Source organism: Semicossyphus pulcher, unplaced genomic scaffold (assembly GCF_022749685.1).
Source record: "Semicossyphus pulcher isolate SPU_LCO1_2020_fin unplaced genomic scaffold, fSemPul1.0.p SCAF_26, whole genome shotgun sequence".
Classification (NCBI taxonomy): domain Eukaryota; kingdom Metazoa; phylum Chordata; class Actinopteri; order Labriformes; family Labridae; genus Semicossyphus; species Semicossyphus pulcher.
Genome location: NW_027211700.1, coordinates 2535434 through 2563123, shown reverse-complemented (window position 1 = coordinate 2563123; position 27690 = coordinate 2535434). Strand labels below are relative to the sequence as shown.

General features: G+C 41.6%; 2 protein-coding genes across 2 annotated transcripts in view; both read right to left on the bottom strand.

The window, feature by feature from the left end:
- LOC138604556 (alpha-2-macroglobulin-like) overlaps positions 1-14760 on the bottom strand; it is a 39644-nt gene extending 24884 nt beyond the window's left edge. Inside the window, exons 1-18 of the mRNA XM_069676489.1 lie at positions 14675-14760; positions 13647-13827; positions 13366-13522; positions 12408-12460; positions 11951-11971; positions 11618-11783; positions 10887-10971; positions 10683-10797; positions 8211-8328; positions 8028-8137; positions 7765-7929; positions 6878-7105; positions 5925-5988; positions 5514-5659; positions 4917-5066; positions 3365-3508; positions 3168-3270; positions 2953-3064 (exon numbers count right to left, since the gene is read on the bottom strand). Coding sequence (XP_069532590.1) covers positions 2953-3064; positions 3168-3270; positions 3365-3508; positions 4917-5066; positions 5514-5659; positions 5925-5988; positions 6878-7105; positions 7765-7929; positions 8028-8137; positions 8211-8328; positions 10683-10797; positions 10887-10971; positions 11618-11783; positions 11951-11971; positions 12408-12460; positions 13366-13522; positions 13647-13827; positions 14675-14760 — 2204 coding nt within the window. The remainder of the gene's footprint in view (positions 1-2952; positions 3065-3167; positions 3271-3364; positions 3509-4916; positions 5067-5513; positions 5660-5924; positions 5989-6877; positions 7106-7764; positions 7930-8027; positions 8138-8210; positions 8329-10682; positions 10798-10886; positions 10972-11617; positions 11784-11950; positions 11972-12407; positions 12461-13365; positions 13523-13646; positions 13828-14674) is intronic.
- Positions 14761-16078: 1318 nt separating this feature from the next.
- The window catches only part of LOC138604534 (alpha-2-macroglobulin-like), a 33391-nt gene continuing 21779 nt past the window's right edge, over positions 16079-27690 (bottom strand). The window contains exons 28-36 of the mRNA XM_069676464.1: positions 25383-25545; positions 25103-25290; positions 24713-24925; positions 22742-22860; positions 22531-22621; positions 20550-20618; positions 20365-20470; positions 18939-18980; positions 16079-16086 (exon numbers count right to left, since the gene is read on the bottom strand). Coding sequence (XP_069532565.1) covers positions 16079-16086; positions 18939-18980; positions 20365-20470; positions 20550-20618; positions 22531-22621; positions 22742-22860; positions 24713-24925; positions 25103-25290; positions 25383-25545 — 999 coding nt within the window. The remainder of the gene's footprint in view (positions 16087-18938; positions 18981-20364; positions 20471-20549; positions 20619-22530; positions 22622-22741; positions 22861-24712; positions 24926-25102; positions 25291-25382; positions 25546-27690) is intronic.

Sequence of the window (27690 nt, the reverse complement as noted above, 5' to 3'; positions counted from 1 at the left end):
ACGACTGACGACCTTAGGGCACATATACACACACATACATCAGGTAGAGAATCTGTCGGGGCCCCTCCCCTGGCTGGGGCCTGGTTAGAAGCTTATAACTGTTAGGCTTTTTGAGGTTAGGGATCCTTACAGGTTCTTCAGATGGAGAGAGGAGATAGCTGTAGGTTTCCGAGTTCCCCTTTGTGACCCTGGGGAGGTACAAAGAGAGACTCCTACAGGGGCTAAGAACTAGACAACAAAAATCAGTGAGTAGTAAAAAGTTTGTCAGGGAATCGGGAGACCTACGGAAGCCAGTGGGAGAGAACCACATAGGGAAGCCTTACTCCGCCTTCCCCCCCTTCCTGTGTCCGCACGCCTCAAGGCTCATAAGTGTCTCAGGTCGAGGACGAGGCCAGTGAGCGAGGAGCGAACACCAGGGGACCCACGGTGGTAACCGGACAAGGGGATAAAGAAAGTAGCCGAGATTGATAATATGATTTAAAGTAATAAAATTGTTATTGATTATTTAATAGAGACAAAGTTAAAATTAGTCTTTAAAGTTAGAGATTCAAATTAAGATTTAAATTAAAAATCTTTTTTAAACTTTTGATTGCCAAAGATTCAAATTTAATCTTTTAAAATCTATATTGATGTTATTTAATATTTATCATTGATTAAAATTGGGATCTTAAGTCAATCATTCCTCGAGGGCTAAGGGCCCTAGCATAGTCCCGTCGATCCGTGAGTGCCACAGGTGGAAGATTAATGAACGTTCTGTCGCTCGCAGGAAATTCTCCGGATTGACACCCCGAGGGCAGCCTGTTTAATCTCTTCACATTGTTGCAGTAGCAACGCTCGCTTCACTCGCGTCAACTTATTTTCATGGTCCAAAGATTTTCAGGTTACGTTAATGGGCAGTTCTTAATTGCCTGCAGGTGCAGAGTTGTTTCAACCACAAATAAAAGAAGTGGATAGAACCACCTTGACATTACCCCTGGGTTAGTGGACCACACTTCTGAAGCCTTTGTTTTGGAGTTCAGCTGCTGCCATCTTGATTATTTGAAACCAGAAGTGACCATATTTGGACGAGAGACTGTAACGCCGTCTGAGGATGTCTGGCGTGCTGAATCGGTGCCACATTTTAAATCACTTGTAAAACTGATTTGTCCTTTGGGATAAATAAAGTTGTCTGAATCAGAACTTAAATATTTGATTCGAGTGTTTTTATTTATTTATTTAAATAATAAACTTCATATTTCAGGACTTTTCCTAATTTGATGGGGACAACTGATTATGCATAAAATTATCATGATGATATTTTTTCAATGTGCTGAACACATATTGCACGCATTGGTGTTCCTCTGGGGTCAATTTGACCCCAAGCTGTTTTAGCTGTGTAAAACTTGTCTGTCTGTGTGTGTGACCTAACATCCCCGCACCTGCAGGTGCAGAGTTGATACTTTTGAGTTGATACATAACAGGGGGGTGGGGAAAACAACTATTCCCACCAGAACTTTGATACTTCTCGTGGTGTGGGCATGTGGGAAACAACTTGACTTGTGAACTCCTGCCAAAATGAGGAAGCCAATGTAGGCTTGTGAGTTGATCACATCCAAGTCCTTCCAACTACACATACCACTCTAAAATTGTCATCTCAAGTACAATATTTTCAGTTGATGGTTATATGAAGAGCTCGAATAATGACTTTATGTCTTCAGCACGGCTGACTGTGTGTCTGGTGGGACACACTCTTAGCAGCACGTCTACCTTGTTGTTGAAGTGAGTAGAGGGACCATCATTTTCCCTTTTTGGTGCTAACATGACATGGGGGAGGGGGAAACAATATTCTCATGAGAACTTTCCCGCACCATGGGCATGAAGGTGTGTGTGTGGAGGGCGGGGTATTCCCGCGAGGACATTGCATTCTGACATTCTGAGACAGAGGATTGTGTTGAGGAGGACCCTGACTTTGAGGCATTCTCATCTGATGAGAATGAGAGTGTTGACCCTCCTGTTGTCTCTCAACCACCAGCAGACACGATCCCTTCCAAACATGGAAAGATACTATGGTCCCTTTCCCCACTTCAACAGCAGGGTAGACTTAGCGCTGCTAATATTATCAAAATGCTTCGAGGCCCCACCAGATATGCAATCAGCCATGCTGAAGACATCAAGTCATCATTAGAGCTCTTCATAACACCATCCATTGAAAAAATTGTACTTGGGATGTCCCAAGCCCGGATAACAAAAGAGGAGGGGTGAGTGAGACTTTATAGTGACTAACCACAAATATGTTACAAAAAAAGGAGATAAAAATAATTAAATAAATATGTTTATGAGAGGAAAGGGGGGGTCACCAACATCAATCAATATGGTTCATTCTGTGAGAGTCATGAATGTGCACCCCAAATTAGAAAAGATTTGGATGAAATATTTTCAACATACATTTACTCTAAAACTGAAAGTTTGACCTGATGGTGGCGCTACAGGAAAGGTCATATCATCACCAAAACCAACAGGGTTCATACTCTTGTGTTCATTAATGTTGTCAGTAAATTTGAGAAGATTTGTATGAAAACTTTTCAAGATACATTAATTCTAATTTAAAAGTTTGGCCTGATGGTGGCGCTAGAGAACAGGTCAACTCACCGATAAGTTTCATTATACAGGGGTTAAAAAACTTGGTCAACAATTGTATGTAAATCATTTTCTGGAAGCAAATATCCCTGGGGTCAGATTGACCCCAAGGGTAAAATGTGTTAGTTTATTTGAGGATAATACGAGGGTTAATGCAAGCATAGCATTTTGTTTTTAAAGGCACGATATAGATCATTTAAATAAAAGTATTTTACATTTATATATATATTTTTTTACATATTTTACATTTGTTGAGTTAAAAAAAAAATCAGCTTCAATTGCCTACAACCCCCCCCAAAAAACAAGTCATGTGAAGAGGCGCTATCAGAAACTCACCCAACTTCCACCAGGTTCCATATCCAAGTCTCCGGGAAGAAAGTGCGCGACCTTAATTTCCAGATAAGTTCTGAGGTAACGTCCGTTTCTATACTCATGTCAGCAAAAGAAACTGAGGAGACAGAAACACATAGACCAGAATCAGAGGTAAAACTTGAAACAGTGAACTTTCCTAAAGTGATGCTTTTATATATGTTCACTTGAATGGGCCAAACTAATATGTCTCTCACCAATATCATCGTAGTATGTTTTCCCCTTGAAGATGACACATAACGGCATCTTGGTAAGTACATTTGTTGCGATCTTCAGGCCCAATCTCTGGATAAACAGGCAGCACATTGAAATGTCAGTGGCTCTTAACAGCAAGAATGGTGTCAGGAATAAATGTGGAAAATTGTTGCATAAGAATTACCTGGAAAACTCCAAGAGCACTACTATCGTCACTCTCTTCTCTGTACCAGTACATATAAGATCTTCTGTGTCTCACATTCAAACACGGTTCAGGATCATTAGCATGATGGAAGAAAAAGCTTTTGTCAGGCAACAAATTAAATATCTGAAAAAGAAGACAAGGGACAAGAATATTATGTTTGTATTATAACGGTAAAACAATACAAACGAGACAACAATGTTCCCATAACACATCAGTGCCACTGAACATAAGAAGTGACAGAAATGTAATAATTAGGGCTGTCAAAGTTAACGTGTTAACGCCACTAATTATTTTAGGGCACGTTCTATTATTATGACCCTCCGCCCACCTTGTAGTTTGAGAAATCAGGAAGCAATGCAGCCGCAATGTTGCGGACAGCATGCAGAAACAAACCTCAGTGAGCAGAACTAGAAAAAGAAAAGGGTCTTTTAAATGACAAATTCAGCCTCAAAGCCCTGCTCGATGGTTCTCTGGACAGACAAAAGTTATTTGTTTTTACTGTCGATGTGAACTGAGTTACCACCGGCAGTGTTTCCGCTACATACATTTTGCCGGTCGTTCACCCGCTCTCCTTGTTGAGGAAGAGCGCTGGAACAGGGACAGGAGTCACAGGACATCAGGACGCTCTCTGTCCGCACACAATCATATGCAGTTCTGTAACGCAATGTAAACATTCCTACTGTGTATCTCCGTAGGTCCCTATCGTAAATGCAATGATTGTCGCTGTTTATAAAGCTTTTAAAAAGGTGCAGATGTCATTCGGCGTTATGTCATGAATAACGTCCCTCGTGCACACGCGGCTCACATGCTGTGAGAACTGAATTACGAGAGAAAATATTTAACTTTAGTGACTTAGTTAAACAGACTGCTGATGAAGACAGTCAACTCAGCAGACAGAGACAGAGAGACAGACAGAAAGAGGGGGCGGGGCCAGAAGCTATGCAGAGCGCAAAGGTGCAGGTGTGTTGGGTGACTGAAGCAAAGCCAAGTGATCACTTAAAGTAGTTTGTGAATTAAAACGTGAATTAAGGTGAAGAAGAGAGTACAGTTAACCTGCGGAAGGAAGAAATAAGCATCTAGAAAGAGGTTAATCCAGACTGAGTAAGCCTACATGTGATGTGCTTCTCACAGAAATAGAGATATATGCCATGATTGCCATGTTCTGCTTTCAGCATATTTTTTGAACATGCAGAACCTTTGAGGTTATTCTGTAGAATATTCTGGACAGTATATGTCATTGTTTTAGAATGTTGCAGTAATAATAAACATACATTTGCATAAAGGAAGCATATTTGTCCATCCCCATGTTACTAAGAGTATTAAAAACTTCAAAAAATAACTCTTTAAGGTACATTTACAACAGGTCAAAAATGTGCTATGGACAACCATGCGATTAATCGCGATTAAATATTTTAATCGATTGACAGCCCTAGTAATAATTAAACAATCATTGATGTAATTTAATTTAAAAGGACACAGCCCACTTTTTAGATGGATTAAAGTGCATCTTTTACATCGAATTTTACGGTACCTTGTCGGCATCCAGAGTCTTCCCCGGCTCTTCAATGAGGACGCTCTGGTCGATGATGCTGATTCCACACAGAGAGCCGGGCTGGGCCGACACCTGCAGGGTGGTTCCCTCTCCTGGTACAGCTGAGGTTGGATTAAACCCCAAAGATACCTGACTCACAAAACAGACAAACACAGATGCACATACAAGCAGTAATGTACACAAATGTCTGCTAAAACTTTAAAAAAAAAAATAGGGTTCAAAATATTGTTTATTGCAGATTTTCTATTCTAACTATTCTTGCTCACGTTTGCCCATGGTTTTATTTTTCCTTCAGTGTCTTTAAAGTTCTTTTTAATTTGAATGTTTTCTTGTTTTCTTGTGTTTGTGTTTTAAATACATTTCAATGCCTCTGTACAGCATTTTGAGTTGCCTGGCATTACCTGAACATCAACGCTGCAATTGAACATTTATTTTGCACACTGCTTGAATAATGTGATAATACTTTTGCAGAATATTTGCAGGCAAGAGCGTATACTGTATTAAACTAAACCATTGAGAATTAGTTCAAAATCTGATTCCACCTAGCTCAGTATTTTTTCCTCTTTTCACACTGACCTTGCTACGGAAGCATTTCTCGATCAAGAAGGAAGCGCTGTGGGCGATTACAATCTCATTCGGGAGGATGGTGTAAGCCACAATCTGGATCTCTGGTGCTACTTCTGAAGTCACTTTAAATACAAAGGATATCTCGCCCTCGGTCACTGTAAAAGAAACAAGACACGTTTAGGATGAAACCAACACAAAACACATCCTTCTAGGGTTTTGGACACTTTTAACTTACTGATCCAAATAACATCATTATTTTATCATCTTTGATTTAAAACATTGTTTCGTCTGTTTGTATAAAATGCAACAGAATAATAATCTTTTTTATGAAACAGAATTTGCATGAGAATAGTGTCTACACGTCTGACTTTCCAGCAAGAGGATTCTTGTTTGTACATTTTCAAAGTCATCTTTACCCACCAGAATCATCTGGCACTTCCAGCTTCTGATGCCCTTGCATGACAATGGTTCCTCTGGTTAACACCTGGAGAATTGTAAGGAAGTTAATTAAAGCGGTTAATTTGCCTTAAATTGAAACAGGCATAGATTCAGAAAAGGTACAACACACAAAAAAACTGTGATTAGAGGAAAGTTCTTGAGCTTGACTGAGCTAAGACAGAATTGGACAGATTGTGGATAGGCAAGATGTTGGCAAGAACTGAGCATGAAGCGATTAAGGCCAGAGATCCACTTGCTTTTTCACCTTGCTTTTGCACACACAATCGTCTGCGCCATGAACATAATTGTTCACGTACTTGTCTCTGCACTACGTGTGTTACTGGAGGATACCTCTAGAGGGCGCACCAGAGAGCTCAGGCTGTATGCAACTACTGTATGTGTGGGATTCAAACAACAGACATGGAGACACTTGAGGAGGTTACTGTGATGTTCATTCTGAGATCACGGCAGAAACAGCGACAGTTCTTGTGTGTTCAGTGGACAGAACACACCGTCCCCGCTCCGTCTCTCCAACATGTTCCTCCGTGCACGGACGTAACGCTCCCGGACTTGTTCCCATTTTGCAGGTTTCCACGTGGACTTCTAAAATGAAACTTATCTGTCTGCAGCTGTTTGACAGGCATGTTTGTCTCTGTGCAGTGGCAGCGACACATCGTACAGATCAGCTTGTCTTCAGAACTTTCTGCCATTGTTGTCCCTGCTGCTGTGTCACATCCCCTCTGCCTCTACACTGCCCCTACTGTTCATGTGCACGTCATGCACACGCATAGTTAAAAGCAAGTATATCTCCGGCTCAATCCTAGCACATGTTCTGTTTTGAACTGGGTCATAAAATTATTCTCTCAGAAATATTCTGTGTTTTCTAGATCAACAAGTTCAGCTGTTTCAATTTCACACATTTGTCCACTACACACCAGATACATCACATCCACCGAGCCCCGGGTCTCTCCCACAAAAGTGTATTGGATGGAGAAGTTCTCCTCTTTGTCACAGGGAAGTTGCTTCTTCCCCTTCACCTCCAGAGAGCTGGATGATTTAGTACGAGGAGAAGGCGGCGAGATCAAGGAAATTACGTGACGTTCATTCTCATAGTGTGGAATTTTTGAATGAACCAATGGCGCTTCGTCTTGTTCGAGGGCAGCCTGGATCGTAGAGAAGAAGTGATATTAGTCAGCTGACAATTGATGAAGTTGTCAGAAGCATTAAAAGCTAACACAGATAGTGCTAAGAATTACTAGAATTAGGAGTCTTTGAACATTTTCAACATAGCAGCTAACAGATAATAGACAACTTCCTAGCCAACATTACGGTTTGATAGTGTTACAAGATACATGTGGAAAGACGTACATTTATTATGTGTTCAGGTGAGCATAATGCCAACAGCTGAATGCTAACGTTAGCTGTTGGGTTAGAAGTTTTGTTGCGATGACCTGAAATATGGCCCGATGTCCCTCTGGATGTTTATTTATTTATTGTTCTTATGAATTTTTTTATCTATTGTCTTTTCAGAAGCTAATCAATCAGGAATCTGCAAAATAAAAACTATTTCCCAGACTCCTACTTTCATAGTCATCGTAACCTGGAACACAATTATCCTTTTGATCACAGCACTTAAGCTTCCAACCCTTTCTGCAGGGATCCTCTCTGTAATGTTTTTAGACAGTTTAAATGACAACCTGAGCCTGTCAGTTGCAAAAAACGAGCAAATTTACTGGACTTACTTTGATTAGAAGCTTTTGCCCTGAAAGATTACTATCACGTCCATGTCATTTAACTATCGCTACCATAGTCATTCACTTACTCTTAGTCTAATGTTGTTTTCAGCGCCGGTTGTGTTTATTGTGAAAGTGGCGATTCCATTGCTGTCAGTTGTGAGGTTTCGTAGCACAGGTGCCATCCAATAATCATCAAACAAATAGACCGGCATGTCAGGAACAGGTTCATCTTTGATGTTAACGACCTTAACCTATTGGAAACAAAAGATGTATTACTGTGAATGCACAGAATCCACAGCTGTAATGTATTCTTTACAACAAGTAACTGAAGATTACATATTTTACTTACTTTTCCTTCCAAAATTGATCCTTTCTTATAAAACTTTGGTGTTTCAATAAAAGAAAGCTTTCCAACAATATAAGAAAGCGCCACTGTTTTCCTTCCTGTGCGTTTAATCCCTGTAAGAAAAGCCACCATGTTACGACAGTGTTTCTATCATATCGTTTTGAACATATGATGACTGAAGTTTACCCGTTCCATCCTCTTCCACTTCAGCAGTGATTTCCAGTTCGTCCTCCAATAATTGTGGCTTCAGTTTAGTGAAGGTTGACATTTTGATCATAAACGTGGCACAGCCATTCTTTTCTGTCTAGATAGAACAAAAAGTAAAATAAACACAGAATGTTAGCTGTCATTGAAAGACCCACAAAATGTCTTTATCAATGCGACTTCGCTGGTCTTTTGTAACACTTGATTTCTTAATGTAGTCCAACATTTCCAGTGGAGTTGTAGACCCTCAAGAGACAGGTCATTAACAAGTTAGAGTGTTACAAATACTGAGTCATCGACTGAGGCAGCAGTAGACCATAAACTACCATGTTCTGGAAGGTTAAACTGGAGGGTTACATTGCGTTGGGTTTTTGGGGCTACCAGTTGAAGCAACTTACTTTCCCATTAGTCATTTAGAGTCCTGAGAGATAGGGTAAGGACCTCAGACATCCAGAGGGTGCTCGGAGAAGAGCCGCTACTCCTTCGCATCGAAAGGAGCCAGTTGAGGTGGTTCGGGCATCTGATTAGGATGACTCCTGGGCACCTCCCTTTGGAGGTTGTCCAGGCACGTCCAACTGGGGGGAGACCCCTGGGTAGACCCAGAGCTCGCTGGAGGCATTATATAATCGACCTGGCCTGGGATGGCCTCGGAATCCCCCAGGGGGAGCTGGAAAACGTAGCTGGGGAGAAGGACGCCTGGGTTACCTTGCTTAGCCTGCTGCCACCGTGACCTGACTCCGGATAAGCAGAAGATAATGGATGGGTGGATGGAAGATAATGGTCTCTTGTGATGATCCTCTTCCTGCCTTTGTGTGTTTTCCCGCTTGTTTGATGATGTGCCTTGCCTTTATTGTTTTCACCTGCCTCTTGATTGTCTCACCTGTCTCTAATTAGCATCACCTCCCAAGTTTATTTAGTCTTTGTACTCCCTTGTCTCAGTGTCAGTTCGTCTTATGTCTTTCATGTCATGCTCTGTCTTTTGTCCTTGCTCCTCGTGGCTCTCCGTGTTTTTTGACCAGTCGTTGTTCTTTTCCTGTGGATTATTTGTTACCTGTTTTGTTGGACCTTTTTGGCTGTTGGATTTTGTTTGCCTGTACCCTTTGGACAGTAATCCTTTGTTTGTTGCCTTTAAGTTTTTTTGTTTATTAAACTTACATCGTCTGCATCTGGGTCCTCCCCCTTTTTGTTTTACCACAACCGTGACAGTACGAACTGACCAAGCTTTTACCGAGCAGCCCCCCTATTTTTAACTGAAATGCGTGAGGTGGAATTTAACCTTTAATTACCTCTTATGTCTTAAGAAGGACTTCACATATGCCTGTGATGGAAATGGCAGGGATACAGCCCTCTCTAAAGCCTGCCAGGAGGTTTTTTCTAGGCCTTGGCTAAAAACATTTTTGCCTGATTGGAGAAATGATTTTATAAACTGTCAAGGCCACCAGCAGTCTGCATCTCAGCCTGTTAGCTGCAAGCGAGGTTCAAAGTCTGCCCTTCAGTCCCCGTCTCCCTGGACAGCAACTCGCCTGGCAATTTGTACTGGCAGCCGTGGAGGCTCAAGGAGGCCTTGCCGACTCCTGCTCCCCGGGTCCATTTGGCTTCCCGGCTCCAATAGGCCCCCCGGCCGGCTCCTGCTCCCCGGCTCCAGTCGGCCCCCCGGCCGGCTCCTGCTCCCCTGCTCCAGTCACCCCCCCGACCGGCTCCTGCTCCCCGGCTCCAGTCGCCCCCCGGCCAGCTCCTGCTCCCCGGCTCCAGTCGCCCACCCAGCCGGCTCCTGCTCCCCGGCTCCAGTCGGCTCACCAACAGACTCCGGCTCTTGTCCCAGAATTCCAGCCCCCTGTTCCATCTCAAGAGGCCTCGTTGGGTCCTGATCCTGTTCCGACCTAGCCAGAGGTTCATTGGGTCCAGATCCAGCTCGAGAGGTCTTGTCGGGTCCAGTTCCTGCTTGAGAGGTCTCGTCGGGCTGAGATCCTGTTCCGGCCCAGCCAGAGGTCCCGTCAGGTCCTGATCCTGTTCCGGCCCTGCAAGAGGTTCCATCTGGTCCAGATCCTCTTCCATGCCAACAGGAGGATTCCCTCCTGGTTCACCGTCAGCATCCCGGCCGACACCTCTTCTGGTCCAGCCGGAGGATGGCCCTCCTGGTTCTTCGTCGGCTGTCCGGCCGACGCCTGCTAAAGGTGCCCGCTTGAAAGCTTTTGTTTAGCCTCTGCCCCGCCTCCAGGTCGTCCAACCTCCAGGCTGTATTTAAAACTGAACATTGTTCCCCAGAACATTTGCCCTGAGTCCCTCCTCTGGAGCCCCTCCACCCTCCCTAGTTCATGTTCCCAGAGCCTTTTTGGTTTTGTTTTACCTCAACCGTGACAGTGACTCAACCAAGAATATTAATCATCTTTAAAATATTTGGATCATATGTTTCTGGGTTTTTTGTGTTTCTGTGTCTTGTAGCTTTAACCGTACCCGCTTTGTCTCCTGATGGCACTGGCTTGTTGTGTCATTGAGTGTAACATGAGGATTCAGAGGTCGGCACATCTCGAGTTCAACACTGGCCGGCACAGGCTGTCCATACGTGTATCTGATTGGATGGGAAGTTTTAACACAATTGTTGTGTAGAAGAAAAAGGTAGTTTTAATCACAGTCTCAAGTCATGTGTATGTTACTTACTTTGAACAGACTTCCACTTCGACTTCCTCCTGTCCAATGCTGATTCCATCAGACGCTTTTACTTTTACGTCAAACTTTGGTAAAACTGAGGACAAAGTACGGTTGTTAGAATCCTTTTTTTAAAGACATAATCTCGAAGATTTTCATTTAAATAAATGTCTGTTAAGTCTCTGTCTATCGCTGATTGAGGTAACACAATGGTGATTGAGCCTATGGCCCACTGATGAAAGCCTTTGCATTTGTAGTATATAGAATTATTATGGACTGGGTGTCTGTGGCGACATTCACGAAAAAATCACAAGCGGCGCCCAGTTAGTGACGCGTTTTCCATCAGCCAGCAGTGGTTGGTCTGCCAGAGAGGGTAGGCGGAGCTAAGCGGCTGCTTTTCCGCTCTCTGCAAGTGTTGCGAGTAAACAGTAATCTACTATGGCTGAACAAACAAAGAAAAGATGGATGACTACAGATACAACTTCAACAAGAAGTGAAAATCCAAAGAAGAAGAAACAAACTCGACGCTCAGATGAAGCAAACAGTCTGAAAAGGAAAGCGACCGTCAGCCAGGAAAATCAAGAGTTACAACCGGAGCCGACCGTGGACGTCTGGTTATCTGGGACATATGCGCCCACAATTGCCTTTTATCGCCATAAGGTGGCGCCAAATAGAATGAAACTGAGAACTTTAAGATTATCACTTCAATACAAATTGTTGTGTTGTGGAGAAACGTAACTTACCATATTTCTCCACTCTGAAGCTGTGACTTATTTTTCTTCCATTAATCCAAACATGAACTCTGTAGGTACCTTCACGAGCCTCAGAGTTCAAAGAGTAAGACAGCTGCAATATCTTTCCATTGGATGTGGTGTTCAGCCACTGCCCAATCCGGTTGTAGTTAGAATCCTATTAATGGAATGAAGGTAAAGAATGTGTTTTCACAGTGAGTTTGGAGCAGTCTAACAATATTCATGCTCTAGGTTTTATCTTAGCTGAACAATTGCTTAACAACTGAGATGAACATTTACAATCATATTTATAATGTAATAAGTTTTGCTTTGATTGAGTCCTACCTGAATTTCGACGGTGTTGTACTGCAAGAAGAGAGCACAATAACATTTGTTAAAAGGCGACTTATTTTAGCAGCCACCAAAACAAATAACCCTGAGGACAGCTGCCCTAAATGAAATGCATTCATGGTTATGTTACTAAAAGAAACATGATGGCATATCAGGGCCATTGTTAAAACAAAAAATGGAGCCGGAGGAGAATATTCAGAGAAGAGACAAAACAATTCTGAGATTAAAGTCGGAAATTTGCGAATTTGTGAGAAAATAAAGTCAGAAATATGCGAGAAACAAAAACTCGTAAAATAGTGTTCATAGGAACCTTTTTGACCCAGAACTTAAACAGGAGAAGTTATTTATACTCATAATTCAACACAGAGCAAAGTTTAAAGATCACGTTTTTTTCTACTTCTTAGTGTTTGTTTAAGGTCTTAAACAAAGAACAGACAGTTCAAACACTCACCAGCCCACTGGCAGGTCTGAACTTGGTGTCCAGTGTGACCACTCTGAAATGCACTGAACAGAATGCAAAGAGAATATCTTATCAAAGAGAATAATAATGAAAGTCGATTTAAACAGAACATACTGAGAGCCTTTCATTATCTACCATTGGGAGAAATATCTGGTCAGTCATTAACACTTAAAGTCTAACATGAGCCGAGGGACTGTAACTGTCTAAACCTTCCTCAGCAGATATAATCTTCTAGTCAAACTTCTGGCTCAAAATTTGCAAGATGGCAGCGCCTGCTGTGGAGGAATTTTACCTCACTTTTGTACGAAAGGAGATGGAGACACATCGTCTATCTTTATATACAGTCATTGATTTTGACGTTTTCATAGAGAGCGGTTTTGTTGTTTTCCACGAAACAGGAAGTTGTTTTTGAAGAGATAGGGATGCTTGAGATCTCACAAAATTTGGTTCATCTGTCCCAAGTGGGATTTACTGTAAGTTTCAGTTTGGATTTGACAAAATGGCTCGATTGTGCTGTACACTAAATGTCCCCTGCAGAAGCCTACATTATACCTACATTTACAACATTTGGTAGGCATATGTATCATGTCCAGACCTACAAAAACAACCTATTGTTAACCCAAACCTAACAGGAAGTCCACCATTTTAATTTATCAAGTATATATCTTCAGCCATCTATAGAGATCATACGTGAAAGAACTCCTCTAAGGGTTGTTCATCCTATCCACGTAAAAGTTAGAAGATATGTAGGAAAGACCTCAAGGACAAAAACTTTAGATCTTAGAATCCTCAAAAGTTGTGGCTGTTGTCACTCCCCAAACAGGTGATGCCTCCCCATGAAACAGGAAGTTCTTGTAGGTCAAAACATACAGCTCAAAAATTCCCTACATCTGCCGCCATGATGGTAGTTTGAATTGACTGTATTCGTAATTGGTCGGGCTCTTGTTACCTGTTTGTCCTGGGAGGTAGAGTGGTTTATCTGTTTGGATGAACGTCATCGTTTGGAAATCTTTGATCAAGACTTTCCTGACTTCTTCTGAGTGAAATGTGTCGCCTTTTAACCTCACCCTGAACATCTGCACGGTTTCATCCTGCACTAAAGGAGCCTGCAGGAGTATATAGAGACCTCATAAGTGAATCAAAGGAATCAGAAAACAGTTTGTGGCTACATAAAAATGGTGCAAACAAGTATTTTGTGGAATAAATGATCCAGTGAAACAAAGAGGTGACCTGAAACTGAAAGCATTCATGAAACTCAGTGCTGGAGGTCTTCTGGAGGAGGGTGGTCTCCTCTTCTCCAGAGATCAGAGTGATGGTCATGACCAGAGTCTCGCTGGGCTGCAGGAGACTCGCACAGAATTTAGTCTCGGTTCCGGGTTCGATTACTGTAGGCATGGCCACCAGGTACTGCCTGTGTGACAGATGGAAAAATGTGCATTATCAACAAGCAGAAGAGCATCTCCGCCTGCTCTCATTGTACAAAATGAAGCCAAAATATCCCCGGAGCGGGCGCTGCCATCTTGCTCATTTGGTGAAGCAGATCTTCACGCTTATGGAAAGTTCAATGACTGTAGTGTTAGTGTTAGTTACGTCTCCTCTCGCCGTTCCTCCTCTACTCTGCTACTCGGGAACAGAACGCTGCAGGAGCCCCATTTGTCAGCAGAGCTGTCAATCATGAGGCCACGCCCCCTTTTTATAGCATCAAATAACTAATTAAAAGTAAACTTGTCAGAAAAATGAACACTTGGACATAAATCAGCATGATAAGAACTAACTATAATGACAGAAACCATGTTTGAGAAAAATGTATTTGACGTGTATTTTGATTTTATAGTTTGACTCATGTCCCATCTGTTAACATGGAGGAGGCGGGCTTTATGACCTATACTGCAGCCAGTCAGCAGGGGGCGCTAGAGAGGGTTTGGCTTCACTTTTAAGGAGCTGTCATGTCGGCCATCTTTTCATACAGCCTATGCTTAATACACAAACTGAAACAAGTTTGTAACAGGAACCATAATAACAGTAATTTGCACCAAGTTTGTGTCAATGCATCTTTCAGTCAAATAGTCCCTTTTTCAGGGCTTTTACACCTGCAGCAAAAGACACATGCATACACAGTAGATACCTCACAGACACTTATATGGAAGAAACTCTAACCCAAAAGATTACCCTAAAAATAAGCAGAAAATTCCAATCCTCAACATTACATTAAACTTTACTAAAAACACTACATTTTACAGAGAGTTCAACAAACTCACGGTTCTGCCGCCACTTGACCCACAAACATCCAGCTCAGGCAGACAAACAGTGTCCATGTCCTCATCTGATTCCCAGGAAGAGCCATGGCTGTTTGAGGTAAACCTCTGAGTCTCTCTGTTAAATAGTCTTTGCTACAAAGCCCCGCCCCCTTTCACCCATCACTAACACACATTTAAATGGTTTGGGTTATTATGCTGACGTATGCAAAAACACCCCATTTCAGGGACTGCACTTTCTGAAAGTTTGTTTGAGATCCAGCCCACACATGTTTATTTATTAAGATAAATATTTAATTTGACTATTGTGGTCAAGGTTAAGGTGGTTTTTTAATGGCCAAATCAAACAGGTTGAATGTCAGTGTTGCACAATTAAGTCAGCTGTATGTATTTTTGCCTGAAAATCACATGCCTAAAGGGCATCCCACGCTCAAAACAAGCAGTAAGCCCACTGCGGGGGCAGTTAGTCGCTGATTTGCACACAGACGAAGCTAACAGGAACAATGATTGTTCCAGAAAGAGCCTGTTGAGTCTCTGAAAACAATAACATCTACAACTAGCAACATTAGCATTGTAGCTTGTAGGTTTTTAATGTAAGTCCACGTGGAAATCAGAAGTTACAAAGCTGTATTCATTTGACAATACGATGCTAATCCTTTGATTAAAAAAACGAGGACTTAGTTTCCACACTGATTTAATTTGTATGCAAAATATGAATCTGCAAATTGGAGGACTCTTGCGACTCTTCATGTGATGCATCAAGATTTTTATGATTTTCACTAACAAAGCCTTTTTTTTCTCACAGTTATTATATATATTTTATTATTTCCATGTAGCATCCAGTATGTATATATGTAAACATTCCCAGAGTAGAGTTGGAGCCATTTTTACTAAAGAACTCTGCCTCTTTCCACTAGGAGGTGATTTAAAGGTATAATAAGACTAAATAGACTTTTACAAATATAATGTAATATAAATCATCACTTACGGGCCTCTGTGTGTTGGTGCAAAATCCCAGAAGCTATTCAACACATTAAAACAGGCTGCAGCCGAAAACATGCTGTTACATTCGTTTGTAAAAATGTTGATTTGTGGACATGACACGACAAAAGAGCTAGCCTCATTGTCTCAGGTAATCCCACAAGTAAACAGAAATCACATTCATTTCATGTCTTTATTTATTTGGAACATGTTTAACATAAAATATAAAGGCAGACAAAGGAAAAAGTAATAACAGCACTAATTCAAAAAGGGAGTAGAATGAAATGAAAAACGTGTCCAGTCCTTCCCCTTATTTTCCTTGAAACTATCTCGATTACATGAAGTGGAGCTTTTATAAAAATATATGACAATTTGATTCTTAAAAAGAAAAGAGTCTTGACGTTTTGTGGGTGACCATCCTTCACTCTATGAAGCTGCAGGGAAAGAAAAATTGTGATTAATTAGTAACAACTTAACTTAATATACTCAAAATGAATCTAATGATTCGCTTTGCAAAATGTTCTTGCTAATTTAAAACGGCACTTCAAAGTCGGATCAGTTATGTCTGTTGATTTCTCTAGTAATTCATCATATTAACATAGCAGCCATTTCTCCTGACGTCACACCCATATTCTGTTTGAACACGATGTATAAACCCATGAAATAGTAAATCATCACATTTCACCACATCCTGTTTGATCAACAACTGTGTTTACAACCAATAATGAAAAATCCGAAAGGAGCTCGGGCAATATTTCAGGGTATAGCCACATATTGATGACCTATTAGCTATCCTTTAACAACAGCTTATGTGAGCATCAACCACTTTCAGGCTTACACTACCATGAGCTAGCTAACCTTACTGTTAGATAGATGTCTTTCCTATCATCTCTTTGAATGGTATTACTACTCTTTTCGATACTGCTTAACGATCCGGTTCTTATTAGTATTTTTATCGGTTCTTTTTGTTATTTTTTAAGAGAAAAAAGATTAAGAACAGAATTAAGATTGCTTTATTTCTGAAATATAAAATAATTATCACAGCAAAAAAGAACAAATCACTATTATAGACTCCAATTTTGTGGAAATTTAAAACAAACTAAATAAACAATTATTTCCAGCAAAAGAAAATACGGTGGTATAGAGCAACACGGGTGGGGCATGCAGGTAGGCTGCTAGCATACATACTGTTGTGGCAAAAAAGTTCCACAAACTATCTTATCTGCAACTTAATTTCAATCTCCAATAGATAATAAAACCTCAAAAATAGTTAATAAACTTGGTGGAATAAGTCTTCAAACTGAGAAATAAAACTGTCAAAAATGATCTTAGAAAAGCAAAATCTGATGCAACAAAAATCTTTATTGATTACAGATAAACTGATACATCAATAAATCAATGAGTGTCATTCGGATGAGACTGCCCACGGGTCAGCCGCTCGGGTCTTATATACTCTCCGCCCCTCCCTCGCTGGGCTTCAGCTTCCCCCCACACCTGTTGGAGCCCCCCCCCCTCGCTCTGGCTCTCTTCCCTCAGCCGGTTTCCTCTCAGTTTTTGCCTGACCCATTTCCAACTTTTCTGCAGGCCTCTTCTTCACTCCGGCCAATTAGGCGCGTTCATGCACTGTACAACAAAAAGGGAGGGGCTGGGGGGGGACACCTGTTTTTCTTGGCCAGCTGCCAACCCTGCACTTGCCTTTGATGCTGAGCCCAGTGAGTTTTTCAGCTTAGGCTTCTATATTTAGAGTTTTTAACACTTTAGATTATGAAAACTTATTATAAAACATTAGAATATAAAACCTTAACTTTAAAACATTTGACTGTTAAACCTCAACTATAAAAAACTTGACTGTAAAACTTTAACTTTAAGACATTTGACTGTACAACTTTAACTTTAAGGCTTTAGACTATAGAAAAGTTACCTTTAAGACATTTTAACTATAAAACCTTTAACTTTAAAGCATTAGACTATAGAAAAGTTAACTTTAAGACATTTTAACTATAACAACTTTAACTTTAAGGCCTTTGGACTATAGGAAAGTTAACTTTAAGGCATGATAACTATAAAACTTTAACTTTAAGGCATTAAAACATTTAATTTATAAATCTTATGGTTATATAACTTCAACTCTAAAACATTTGATTATAAAGCTTCAACATTTTTTCCAACAATACCTGACATATATGGGCCAACGAGAGATGAACTACGAGCTCGAGAGTCAAACGGTGCATTTCTCTGCCTGTATATGACGCACTTCAGACACACGTATGGACAGATTGCTTGTGTTTCCACCCTCACAAGCAAAAGGGTTGTTGCACTTGTGGCAACGAGCATTGTCGGTGTCGACTCTGGTGAAGTTTAACCACACTTTTGATCATTTAGTTCTCTAACGAGCAGGATCTGTTGTGTGCACTCACGCCCGCGTCTGAGTCTATGTGCGCTGCAGCGCGTGTGAGAGAGAGAGAGCTGCACTGCCCCCTGCACACAGGCTCTGTGAGAGAGATCTCTCTTTTGGACTGGGAATACACATCAGTGTCTGATTCTTATTGCAAATTAGAACGGTTGGTGACATTAAATGTGCAAGATAACGTTTTTGTTGCAATAAATAAACCTTAATTTCTCCGGTACCGAAAGCGGCACCGCTAACGTTGGGAGCTTCTCAATACTCCTGTATTTCATAATTCGGCCCCGGGGCCCGTTTAGTACCGGGTTTCGGTACTCATCCCTATGTGTTCACAAACAATGATGTTAGCAAGTAGGTGGTTCAATGCTAACTTTGCCAAAAAAAAAAGGGGGTTAGATCTGTACGTTAGCCAGGTAACACTACCGTAAGCAAGAAATGCATGTATTGTCTGATGTACCACCATCGATCAATAATGTTCGTGGTTGAATGCTAACTTTGCTAAATACTGTGTTATCAGCTTATGTTAGCAATATTACTGTTAGCTAGAAATGTATATCTTTCCTATCATATCACATACCATCAAACAATAAGGTCAGTTAGAAGGTGGTTGAATGCTAACTTTGCTAAAAAAAAAAAATGGGTTAGTACTCTTTCCCTTCTCTTATACAGCTTGTCAACTCAAACACAGCAGTACAACACTAAAACAGCATTGGAGCTTCCCATCTTTAGCGTGACATCCGAGGAATAGCCAGATAATACCTTTGTAGCGCCTGTCATAGAGGCTAGGCTGGATTCAAATGTTTGTTTCTGTCTACTAAATTATTATTATCCTCCTTTATATTATATCTGTCAAAAATCTGTCATCATTGTTAATATTGTTACCTGCAGCACAGGGGTCAATGTACTCCATCTCAGCATGGCAACCTGAGAGGAGAAGACACAGTTTTAGTGAAAGCTCCTTCATGTTTCAAACAGTGGATTCATTTGTCAATTCATTCGTTGACGTTCTCTGGGTTCTAAGTGTACGCTACTTTAGAGTTAAGGTTTCAATAAGCTTATTCCAACTCTTCTGTGTTCCTATGTGTACAGTGTGTACCCCAGTATCAAGTAGGATGGCCTACAATACCTTATAAAGCCGCAAAAAGTGTGTCGGCATTAGGTGTCTTTCAAACTTTCTTCTGTGGACATGGGCAGGGGATGCGAGCTGAGATGCTTCCCTTGGTTTTTTTTTTTACGACAGGATTCTTCAGTTTCTATCTTTCACAAGGCTGTTTAATTGGAGACAGATTGTTTTCAGGTCTCTTTCAAACAAACAGACTAGAGGCTTGTACTACGGAGCAGGATTTGCGGTTAGCGGGGTAACTTCAGGGTTAACTCTGGGTTTTCTGTACTGCAAAGGCGGTTCCCTTTCTACTGGGTTAGATCACCATAGTAAAAAGAAACACTGAATCCTTGCAGGTGTTGTAGTTATAAGATATAAAAAAACGCTTTTCAATTATGTTTTTATATTAATTCTTATTCGCTCCATAGCTCTCCGTTTGATACCATCAGAGCTGCAGCTGAGATAAATCATCTTTAAAAGACCACAATAATACAGCTTAGCAAGGAATAGATTTAATGTCACCCACAGGGGTTATTATAGTCAATATATCACGTTAATGATGGGAAAGTGACATTATAAGCCTTAACTTGCAGATTTACTTTTTCTGCCAGTGGTCCTTCCTGTATTTGGCAGCTGCAGGTGAATTTTAGTCTGGATTAACGTCGCCATATTTTTCTAATGTCAATGTTTTTCTGAGTTTGTACAATATGTTTATCAGCTGACGGCACACTTGTCCCCTTTTATGTGAACGTGAAGAACCGTGGTGGACACGGATCGTGTGGGATCCGGGCGTTAGGGTTAGTGTTGCCAGATAAACAAGAGATATCCTGGGCATGTTGAACTCGCTTCGTACTATAGGCCTCTGGTAATTAGGCTGGAAGTTAGAAGTACCGTAAATACCTAAATATAAGTCGCACCAGAATATAGGAAACAATCTGTTTTGGGGGTATCCCAGAGCGGTTTTCTTTAGCTATTTATGTATTGTATGCATTTTAACAGAAATGTGTATACAAGTTATTTAAACACTCTTTTAATTCATTTTCATTTAAAACACACACAAATTACAGCATTTTGTAAACAGGAGATGTTGGAGCGGCTTGGACCGGAGGTGTGACGTCACCACTTAGCAACCGACAATGAAAAACTAAAAGTTTGTGTTATTCCCTCCCATAGTGAACGGATGGCAGGACTGAGTATCTGACTTACTTGGCTGGTAGTAGTCGTAAATCTTGACCACAGCTGGCTTCAGGTTCCGCACTGGCAGTACTTGTATAAGCCTTAACATATTGTACACCTGGATAGCCTTCTTTAACTGTGGGAAGAAAAACGGATTAGTATCAGATCTGGAGTGGAGAGCATCACGTATTGTTCCTCTCTGTGATTCCTCTCACCTTCCGCAAGTACACCAGAACATGATCTTCATTGTGTTCAACATGATCCACCACATTGGATTCTTTGAGCTGCAAGGAGACGACATTCTCAATACTCACACTGCGGCCATTTTCCTCTTACGTCATGCTCAGGGAGTTAAGCTCAAATGCTGTTATGATGTCACAATGCTTTGTTCCAGGTTGTAAGTGTATAAATGTGGGGGATCTAACAAACCGATATCAATCACTGCTTTCCGAACAACATATTTGATAACCCAGTTAGATAACAGCTAACGCTAACATGCAAAATAAGCTACGATTTTGATAGCTAATGGCACTATCAACACTACCAAATGGAAATATTAGCTTTCAGCCACTTCTTAGCTAACTGTATTTATTGATAGTTAATGCTAATGAGAGCTGTGGCCTGACTGAATGTTGTTTTAACTTAAATATGGCCAGATTTCCCAGCAGTTTTTACAGAGGTATAGATTATTACAGCAAATGGATTCACCTTCACAAGTTCAGTTAAAGCAGTCTTTCTGTGGGTCCTAGATTACTGATATACTCTACAGGCATGCTGCTGTTTCCACTACCAAGGCTACGGTGGCCCAGAAGGTCAAAAAACAACAAGATTTTACAAATAACAACAAGTTCTTGAGAAAACCTCTAATAAGTCTGTGTGTTGTGCAACCTCCGGTGTTTAAAAATGCAAAAAACTGCAGTTCTCCATGTGTCCACTTGAGCCTCCAAAGGCCAAGAAATAACATTACGGCAGATGGGGAAAATGCCCATTTTTACAGCAGAAATAAACATGTTTACAGCCTGATACAAAAAACATTTGTTGTCTGTAAATTTTAATATTTACGATACTTTCTTAAGAAATCTCCCGTTTTAATTATATTAAGCCTTAAGTCATAGGGGCGGGGTCACTTGATTGACATGTGGATACTTCTGGCTGTCTGCTAGACGTCAACACAGACACACAGTCACTGAACTTAACTTCACCTGTTTGTGTTGTTGGAGCCTTTTGGAGATTTTTTAATGCAAAAATCTGACAAATAATCTCTCTGTGGGATTTCTGGAACTTTCTGGCCGTGCAAGAAGTCTGAGCTCCAGCTTTACGGTGAGTTAAATTCTAGTTCTACTGGATTGATATATTTGTAGGAGGTATAATGTGCTCACCATACCTGGCTTGTTAGCCTGCTCGGTGTTTATCAAACATCTATTTAATCGTCGGCCAATGCAGGAGTCAGGAGTTGTCGGCTTTTCCCCGAAGAAATTGCAGCGGACCGTAGTGATGAGAAGATCGTTTTTTTTTTATTTCCTCGAGCGTTTCTTCTTTAGTCTGATAAATAAACACCTGCAGTCAGTCACCACCACAAACAGAATCTCCTCTGTGGGAAACATGGCATTAAACTAGCTCATTCATGAGTTAATGAATCAGCCAAAGACACAGACTGTTTAGCTTTCATAACTTAGCATTTGCTAACCCCTCGCTCCACTCCAGCTCCACCCTCTTGTCCAAACATGGCAGTGGCCAAATCCCAAACTCGAGGCTTCATTTACGCAGTCGAGAAACCATTGGGTGACGTCATGGTGGCTACGTCCATTATTTATAGTCTATGCTTTTGTGACCTGTTGTGTTTTGTACCTGTGGCAGTTTCCCCTGCCACTGGTAACACTCCACACCACCTCTACGCTTCCAGGCCACCGTACAAATCCCTAGACTTAGCTTATTGTCTTTTTATTTGCTGATCGATCGACACGCTTTGAATGATTTGTGATATACTCTTAAATTATTTTATTTGCAACCTGGAACACAGCTGTACAATATTACGACCGAATTGGAGCCCCCCCCCACCCCCCACCCCCCACCCCACCCCTCAAGCATGGGAGGAAAATGGCTGCTGTGGGAATGTGGTAAATTCAGCTGGATTATCATTACCAACATTAAACCATGAACAACTGACAAAACATTCAGGTTACTGCTATAACTCACCATCACGAAAGCCACTGGATCTGGGATAAATCCAGAGAGTATTTTGATATCCAGGATCACCATGTTTGTATCGATCCCGTTTCCAATATGTCTGTAAGTGGGAGCATAAAAATATGTTGTTTTCTCTGTTTACAATAATCATGATAAGGATACTTTTCCTAGAGCAGCAGGTCTCCTTTGTTGTTGCATCTAGTTGTTGATGATTACTTACATTGACTTCACATTCAGATGGATTCTGGGTGATGATCTGGTGCAGTCAGCAAGCGATTCGGTCTCCACACGAAGAGAGGAGACTTGAGGAGGAGTCGGGATGTTGTACTGAAGAGAAATCTGAAACAAAGAGGTCAACAGAAAGAAGAAGATATACTTTATTAATCCCCGAGGGGAAATTCAATCTTTTCACTATGTTTTTACAAACATGTTACACACACAAAAGGCCCGAAATACAGACATGCAGTAATAAAGAGATGTCAGAGTGGTGGTGGTGGTGGGGGGACTGTACATAGACATGCCCCCCGAGCAGTTGGGGATTCGGTGGCTTGCTCAGGGACACCTCGACGGAGCCCAGGAAAGGAACTCGACCCATTCCGACTACCAGCCCCAATTCTTGCGACAGACTGAGCTACCGTCTACCCAAAGGTAGACCACAAAGGTTTTAATTTAAAGGGGGACGCCAGCATTTTTAAATCTGGGCCCTCTTTTTACATGGATATATGTGTGATCGACTTTTAGGTTCAAACTGTTTTGACATTGTCCAGAAGTTTGCTTCAGTCAGAAGCCTAAAATGTCTACAAATGTAATCCTTTGGAAATTTACAGACAAGCAAAGAACATCCTCCAATAGTGCTTTTTCTTCCTCTGACAGGCTCAGATTGTTCTTCTAAGTGTCTGACAACATCACAGAAAGGATCCCCACAGAGATAGACCTTTTTGTTACAGAGGAAGATGCTTTTTTTAAACAAGAAACAGACATTACATCGCTTTCTTCAAAGACACCAGACCCCATTAACAAAAACAGCAATTTGATATCGCAGAACACAGGAGTTGTTGATCTACTGCTGCAACGATTGGTTAGTTTTTTTTGTTTCATATTGCCTTACATAAATATTGTGTTAGATTTGCATGAACCATTTAAAATACTAAAGTCACACAACAACACAAGCAACCGAACTGATAGAAGCAGCAGTAGACCGGCAACGGCCCTGTTGTGCATGGTAAAATTACTGTTTTGTCAGTGGAGTCTGGTAGCTTTAAAGTAATAATCTCAAAGATTTTCATTTAAATAAATGTCTGTTAAGTCTCTATTGCCGAATGAGGTAACACAATGGTGACTGAGCCCACTGATGAAAGCATTTGCATTTGCAGTATATAGTATTATTACAGACTGGGTGTCTATGAAGACATTCGCCGAAAAAATCACAAGTGGCGCCCAGTTAGTGACGCGTTTTCCATCAGCCAGCAGTGGTTGGTCTGCCAGAGAGGGTAGGCGGAGCTAAGCGGCTGCTTTTCCGCTCTCTGCAAGTGTTGCGAGTAAACAGTAATCTACTATGGCTGAACAAACAAAGAAAAGATGGATGACTACAGATACAACTTCAACAAGAAGTGAAAATCCAAAGAAGAAGAAACAAACTCGACGCTCAGATGAAGCAAACAGTCTGAAAAGGAAAGCGACCGTCAGCCAGGAAAATCAAGAGTTACAACCGTTACAAAGAGAGTCAGCCTTAGACGTCTGGTTAAATTGGGAAGTGTAGTCCTGCAATTGCCATATATCACCATTAGATGGCGCCCAAGAGAACAACACTGAAATCTTTGAGATTGTCAGTTTAAAGACAGCAATGTTGGTCCTTTTCTAGGTTAGAAAAAGCATTTTATTCCTTAACAAAAAGGTCTATCTCTGTTCCTTTCTGTAATGTTGTCAGACAAGTAGGAAAAAAAAGCTATTAAAGAGGAAGAACTTTGATTGGGCAGCCATTCCAGCCTGTTTTTGCGGCTGTCAACTGAAGCAATCAACTGGAAAAAAATTCCAAAACTTATTTCCCTTTAGCAATTTAGACCCCAAAATATGTAGAAATTGTTTAAAAATACCAGTATTCTCCTTTCACAAAAATATGATATCTAAGATCTCTATCGTGTTATTGTTCATGTGCAGAAGAAAGAGTATAAGAGCCACACAGTTCACTGACCTGCACTGAAGCACATGCAGTTCCCTTCACCTCCACGCTGTATTTCCCTCTCATGTCCTTCAGCGCCTGCTCCTGGTAGAGCAGTTTGTTGTTCGGGTTAAGGTCAAACGCCAGCTGGCTGCTCGGAGACTGGACCGTCACTGTGCTGGAGCCTTCTGGACTGAACACTTCAGTGGCGTACAGAGCCAGAGCCTGTAGAGCCACCACTGTGTCCTACAAAACAAGGCACAGAAAGGTGAAAAACAGGTATGCATGTAGCTTGTGTTTAAAGCAACATATTGTTTCCATGTTGTTTTGGAAAGGTTCTTCCTACAGTTTTACGGAGCTCTTCTTTACATTACTCTTACTTTAACGACAGCAGCAGCCTTGCCCGAGCTGTTTGGGACGTACCTGTGTAGAGGAGAAGCCTCCATACTGGTTCTGCTGCCCTGTCAGCCATTTGACGATGCGGGTGGAGTACAGCAGGTCTTCAGCAGTAGGAGAAGCACTGAGTTTGGCCATCAAAACATAAGAGCTGATCTCCACAGACAGAGAGGAGGATGTTTCTGTCCCTTCCTGAGACCAGTGAAGGAAGCCTCCTGCAAACAGCCATCAACACACGGACAAGACACAAGGTGATCAACCTCAACAGTAATGTGGCAGTAATGCTGTTTTAAGGTTGATGGCGTACCTTGCTGTAAGGCGACTGTGTCGAGGCGTTTCAGAAGGAGAGCACGGGTGTCCAGGTCTCCTGCCAGGCTGAAGACGTACGCCATCAGCGCTGTGGTGTACGTGTTGTTGAGGCCACTGAGGGACTCTTTAAGACAAGACAAGCTTCTTTGCACTGCAGGATGCTGTAAAAGAAAAAACGGGATAATAAGGGGTTTCCTCATTTCTCACAAATACTTTCCGTAGATCCACAGACTGTTCATCAGAAGTGATCTGAAAGGTGGAGTTAATACAGAAGTGCCTAAAAGCCTGCATTCTTTCTCATGTCCAATAGGGGGTGACTTAAAAAAGTAAATAATAAGACCTACTTGTCTCTTGACTTATTACCTCAGTGAACATTTTTGTAATGAATTTATGGTCTCAATCTCTAGTTTTTAGTCTTTTTTAATAGAGCATAATGTTCATTTCGTCAATTATGGTCCCATTTGCAGAAAAAGAGACGATAGAGCAGGGTATACTTTAGGGCATGGCTACTTGTGATTGACAAGCTGCTATCAGGACAACCTAAAAATGTCTTGAGCTTTTGATTGTACTAAAAGATTTCTATGTCTTCAGCCGGCACAATAGCCTCATGCACATCCCTGAATTTAAACTGCACATTGCTGCGGCATGGACAGCAACACGTATGATTGGTTTGCTTGGATAGCAATGCACTGCAACTACAGAGGACACGTTCTTTGATGCTGGTTGGTAGCTAGCTGCTGCAGCCTGCTAGCCTCCACATCTAGCTAAAAGTTGAATGGTGGTTCCAAGTCTCAATTTTCTGGGTCCCATTCATTTCAATAAAAGCAACTATTTTTCAACATTTATTAGCTCCAACTCCACCTTGATCCGCTTCGTTTAAGTTGTTTGAAGCACATGAAGAAGCTGGTAAAAGCTAAACAAAGCCGCATGTAAACCCTAACAGCAACTACAATTCATTGGTAACCACTTGTATAGATTTAAAGCTCAAGTTTAAAACAAGCTCCAGGAGTCCACTGTTTTTCAGCCGGATACATTTTGGTTAAAGACTGTTTTTCACTGGTTAAAATTAACGTCATTAACACGACTTAAGGGGTTTACTTCTTAAATACAGTCTATGATCCAAATAGAGTAACAGCAGTGCTTTCCTACTTGTTATATAATTTTATTGAAGGACCTTTTAAAAATAATAAGGCATATGTAACGAAAGTGTATGAAAAACTAAATATACTGATAAAATATACCCTGATCAGCCATCACATTATGACCACCTGCCTAATATTAGTAGTTCCCCTTTTTGCCACCAAAACAGCATGACCTGTCGAGGCATGGACTCCAGTAGACCTCTGAAGGTGTGCTGAGGTATCTGGCACCAAGACGTGAGCAGCAGATCCTTTAAGTCCTGTAAGATGCGAGGTGGGGCCTCCATGGATCGGACTTGTTTGTCCAGCACATCCCACAGACGCTCCATTGGATTGGTCACTTTGAACTTGTTGTTCCTCAAACCATTCCTGAACATGTTTGCAGTGTGGCAGGGCGCATTATCCTGAAAGAGGCCACTGCCTTTAAGGAATACTGTTTCCATGAAAGAGGTCTGCAACAATGTTTAGGTAGGTGGTACGTGTCAAAGTAACATCCACATGAAGGAAACCCAAGGTTTCCCAGCAGAACATTGCCCAAAGCATCATACTGCCTCAGCCGGCTCGCTTTCTTCCCATAGTGCATCCTGATGCCATGTCTTCCCCAGGTAAGAGACGCACACGCACCCGGCCATCCAAACGATGCAAAAGAAATCATGATTCATCAGACCAGGCCACCTTCTTCCATCGCTCCGTGGTCCAGTTCTGATGCTCACATGCCCATTGTAGGCGCTTTCAGCAGTGGACAGGGGTCAGCATGGGCGCCCTTACCGGTCAGCCCTATACGCAACAAATTGTGATGCTTTGTGTGTTCTGACACCTTCTCTGAACCAGCATTAACTTTTTCAGCAGTTTGAGCTACAGTAGCTCTTCTGTTTGATCGGACCAGCCTTTGTTCCCCACGTGAATCAATAAGCCTTGGCCACCCATGACCCTGTTGCTGGTTCACTGGTTTCCTTCCTTGGATCACTTTTGGTAGGTACCGACCACTGCAGACCGGGAACACCCCACACGAGCTGCAGGTTTGGAGCTGCAGGTTTGACTGACCCAGTCATCTAGCATCACAATTTGGCCCTTGTCAGAGTCGCTCACATCCTTACACTCGCCCATCTTTCCTTCCAACACATCAACTTCAAGGACAAAATGTTCACTTGTTGCTTAACATATCCC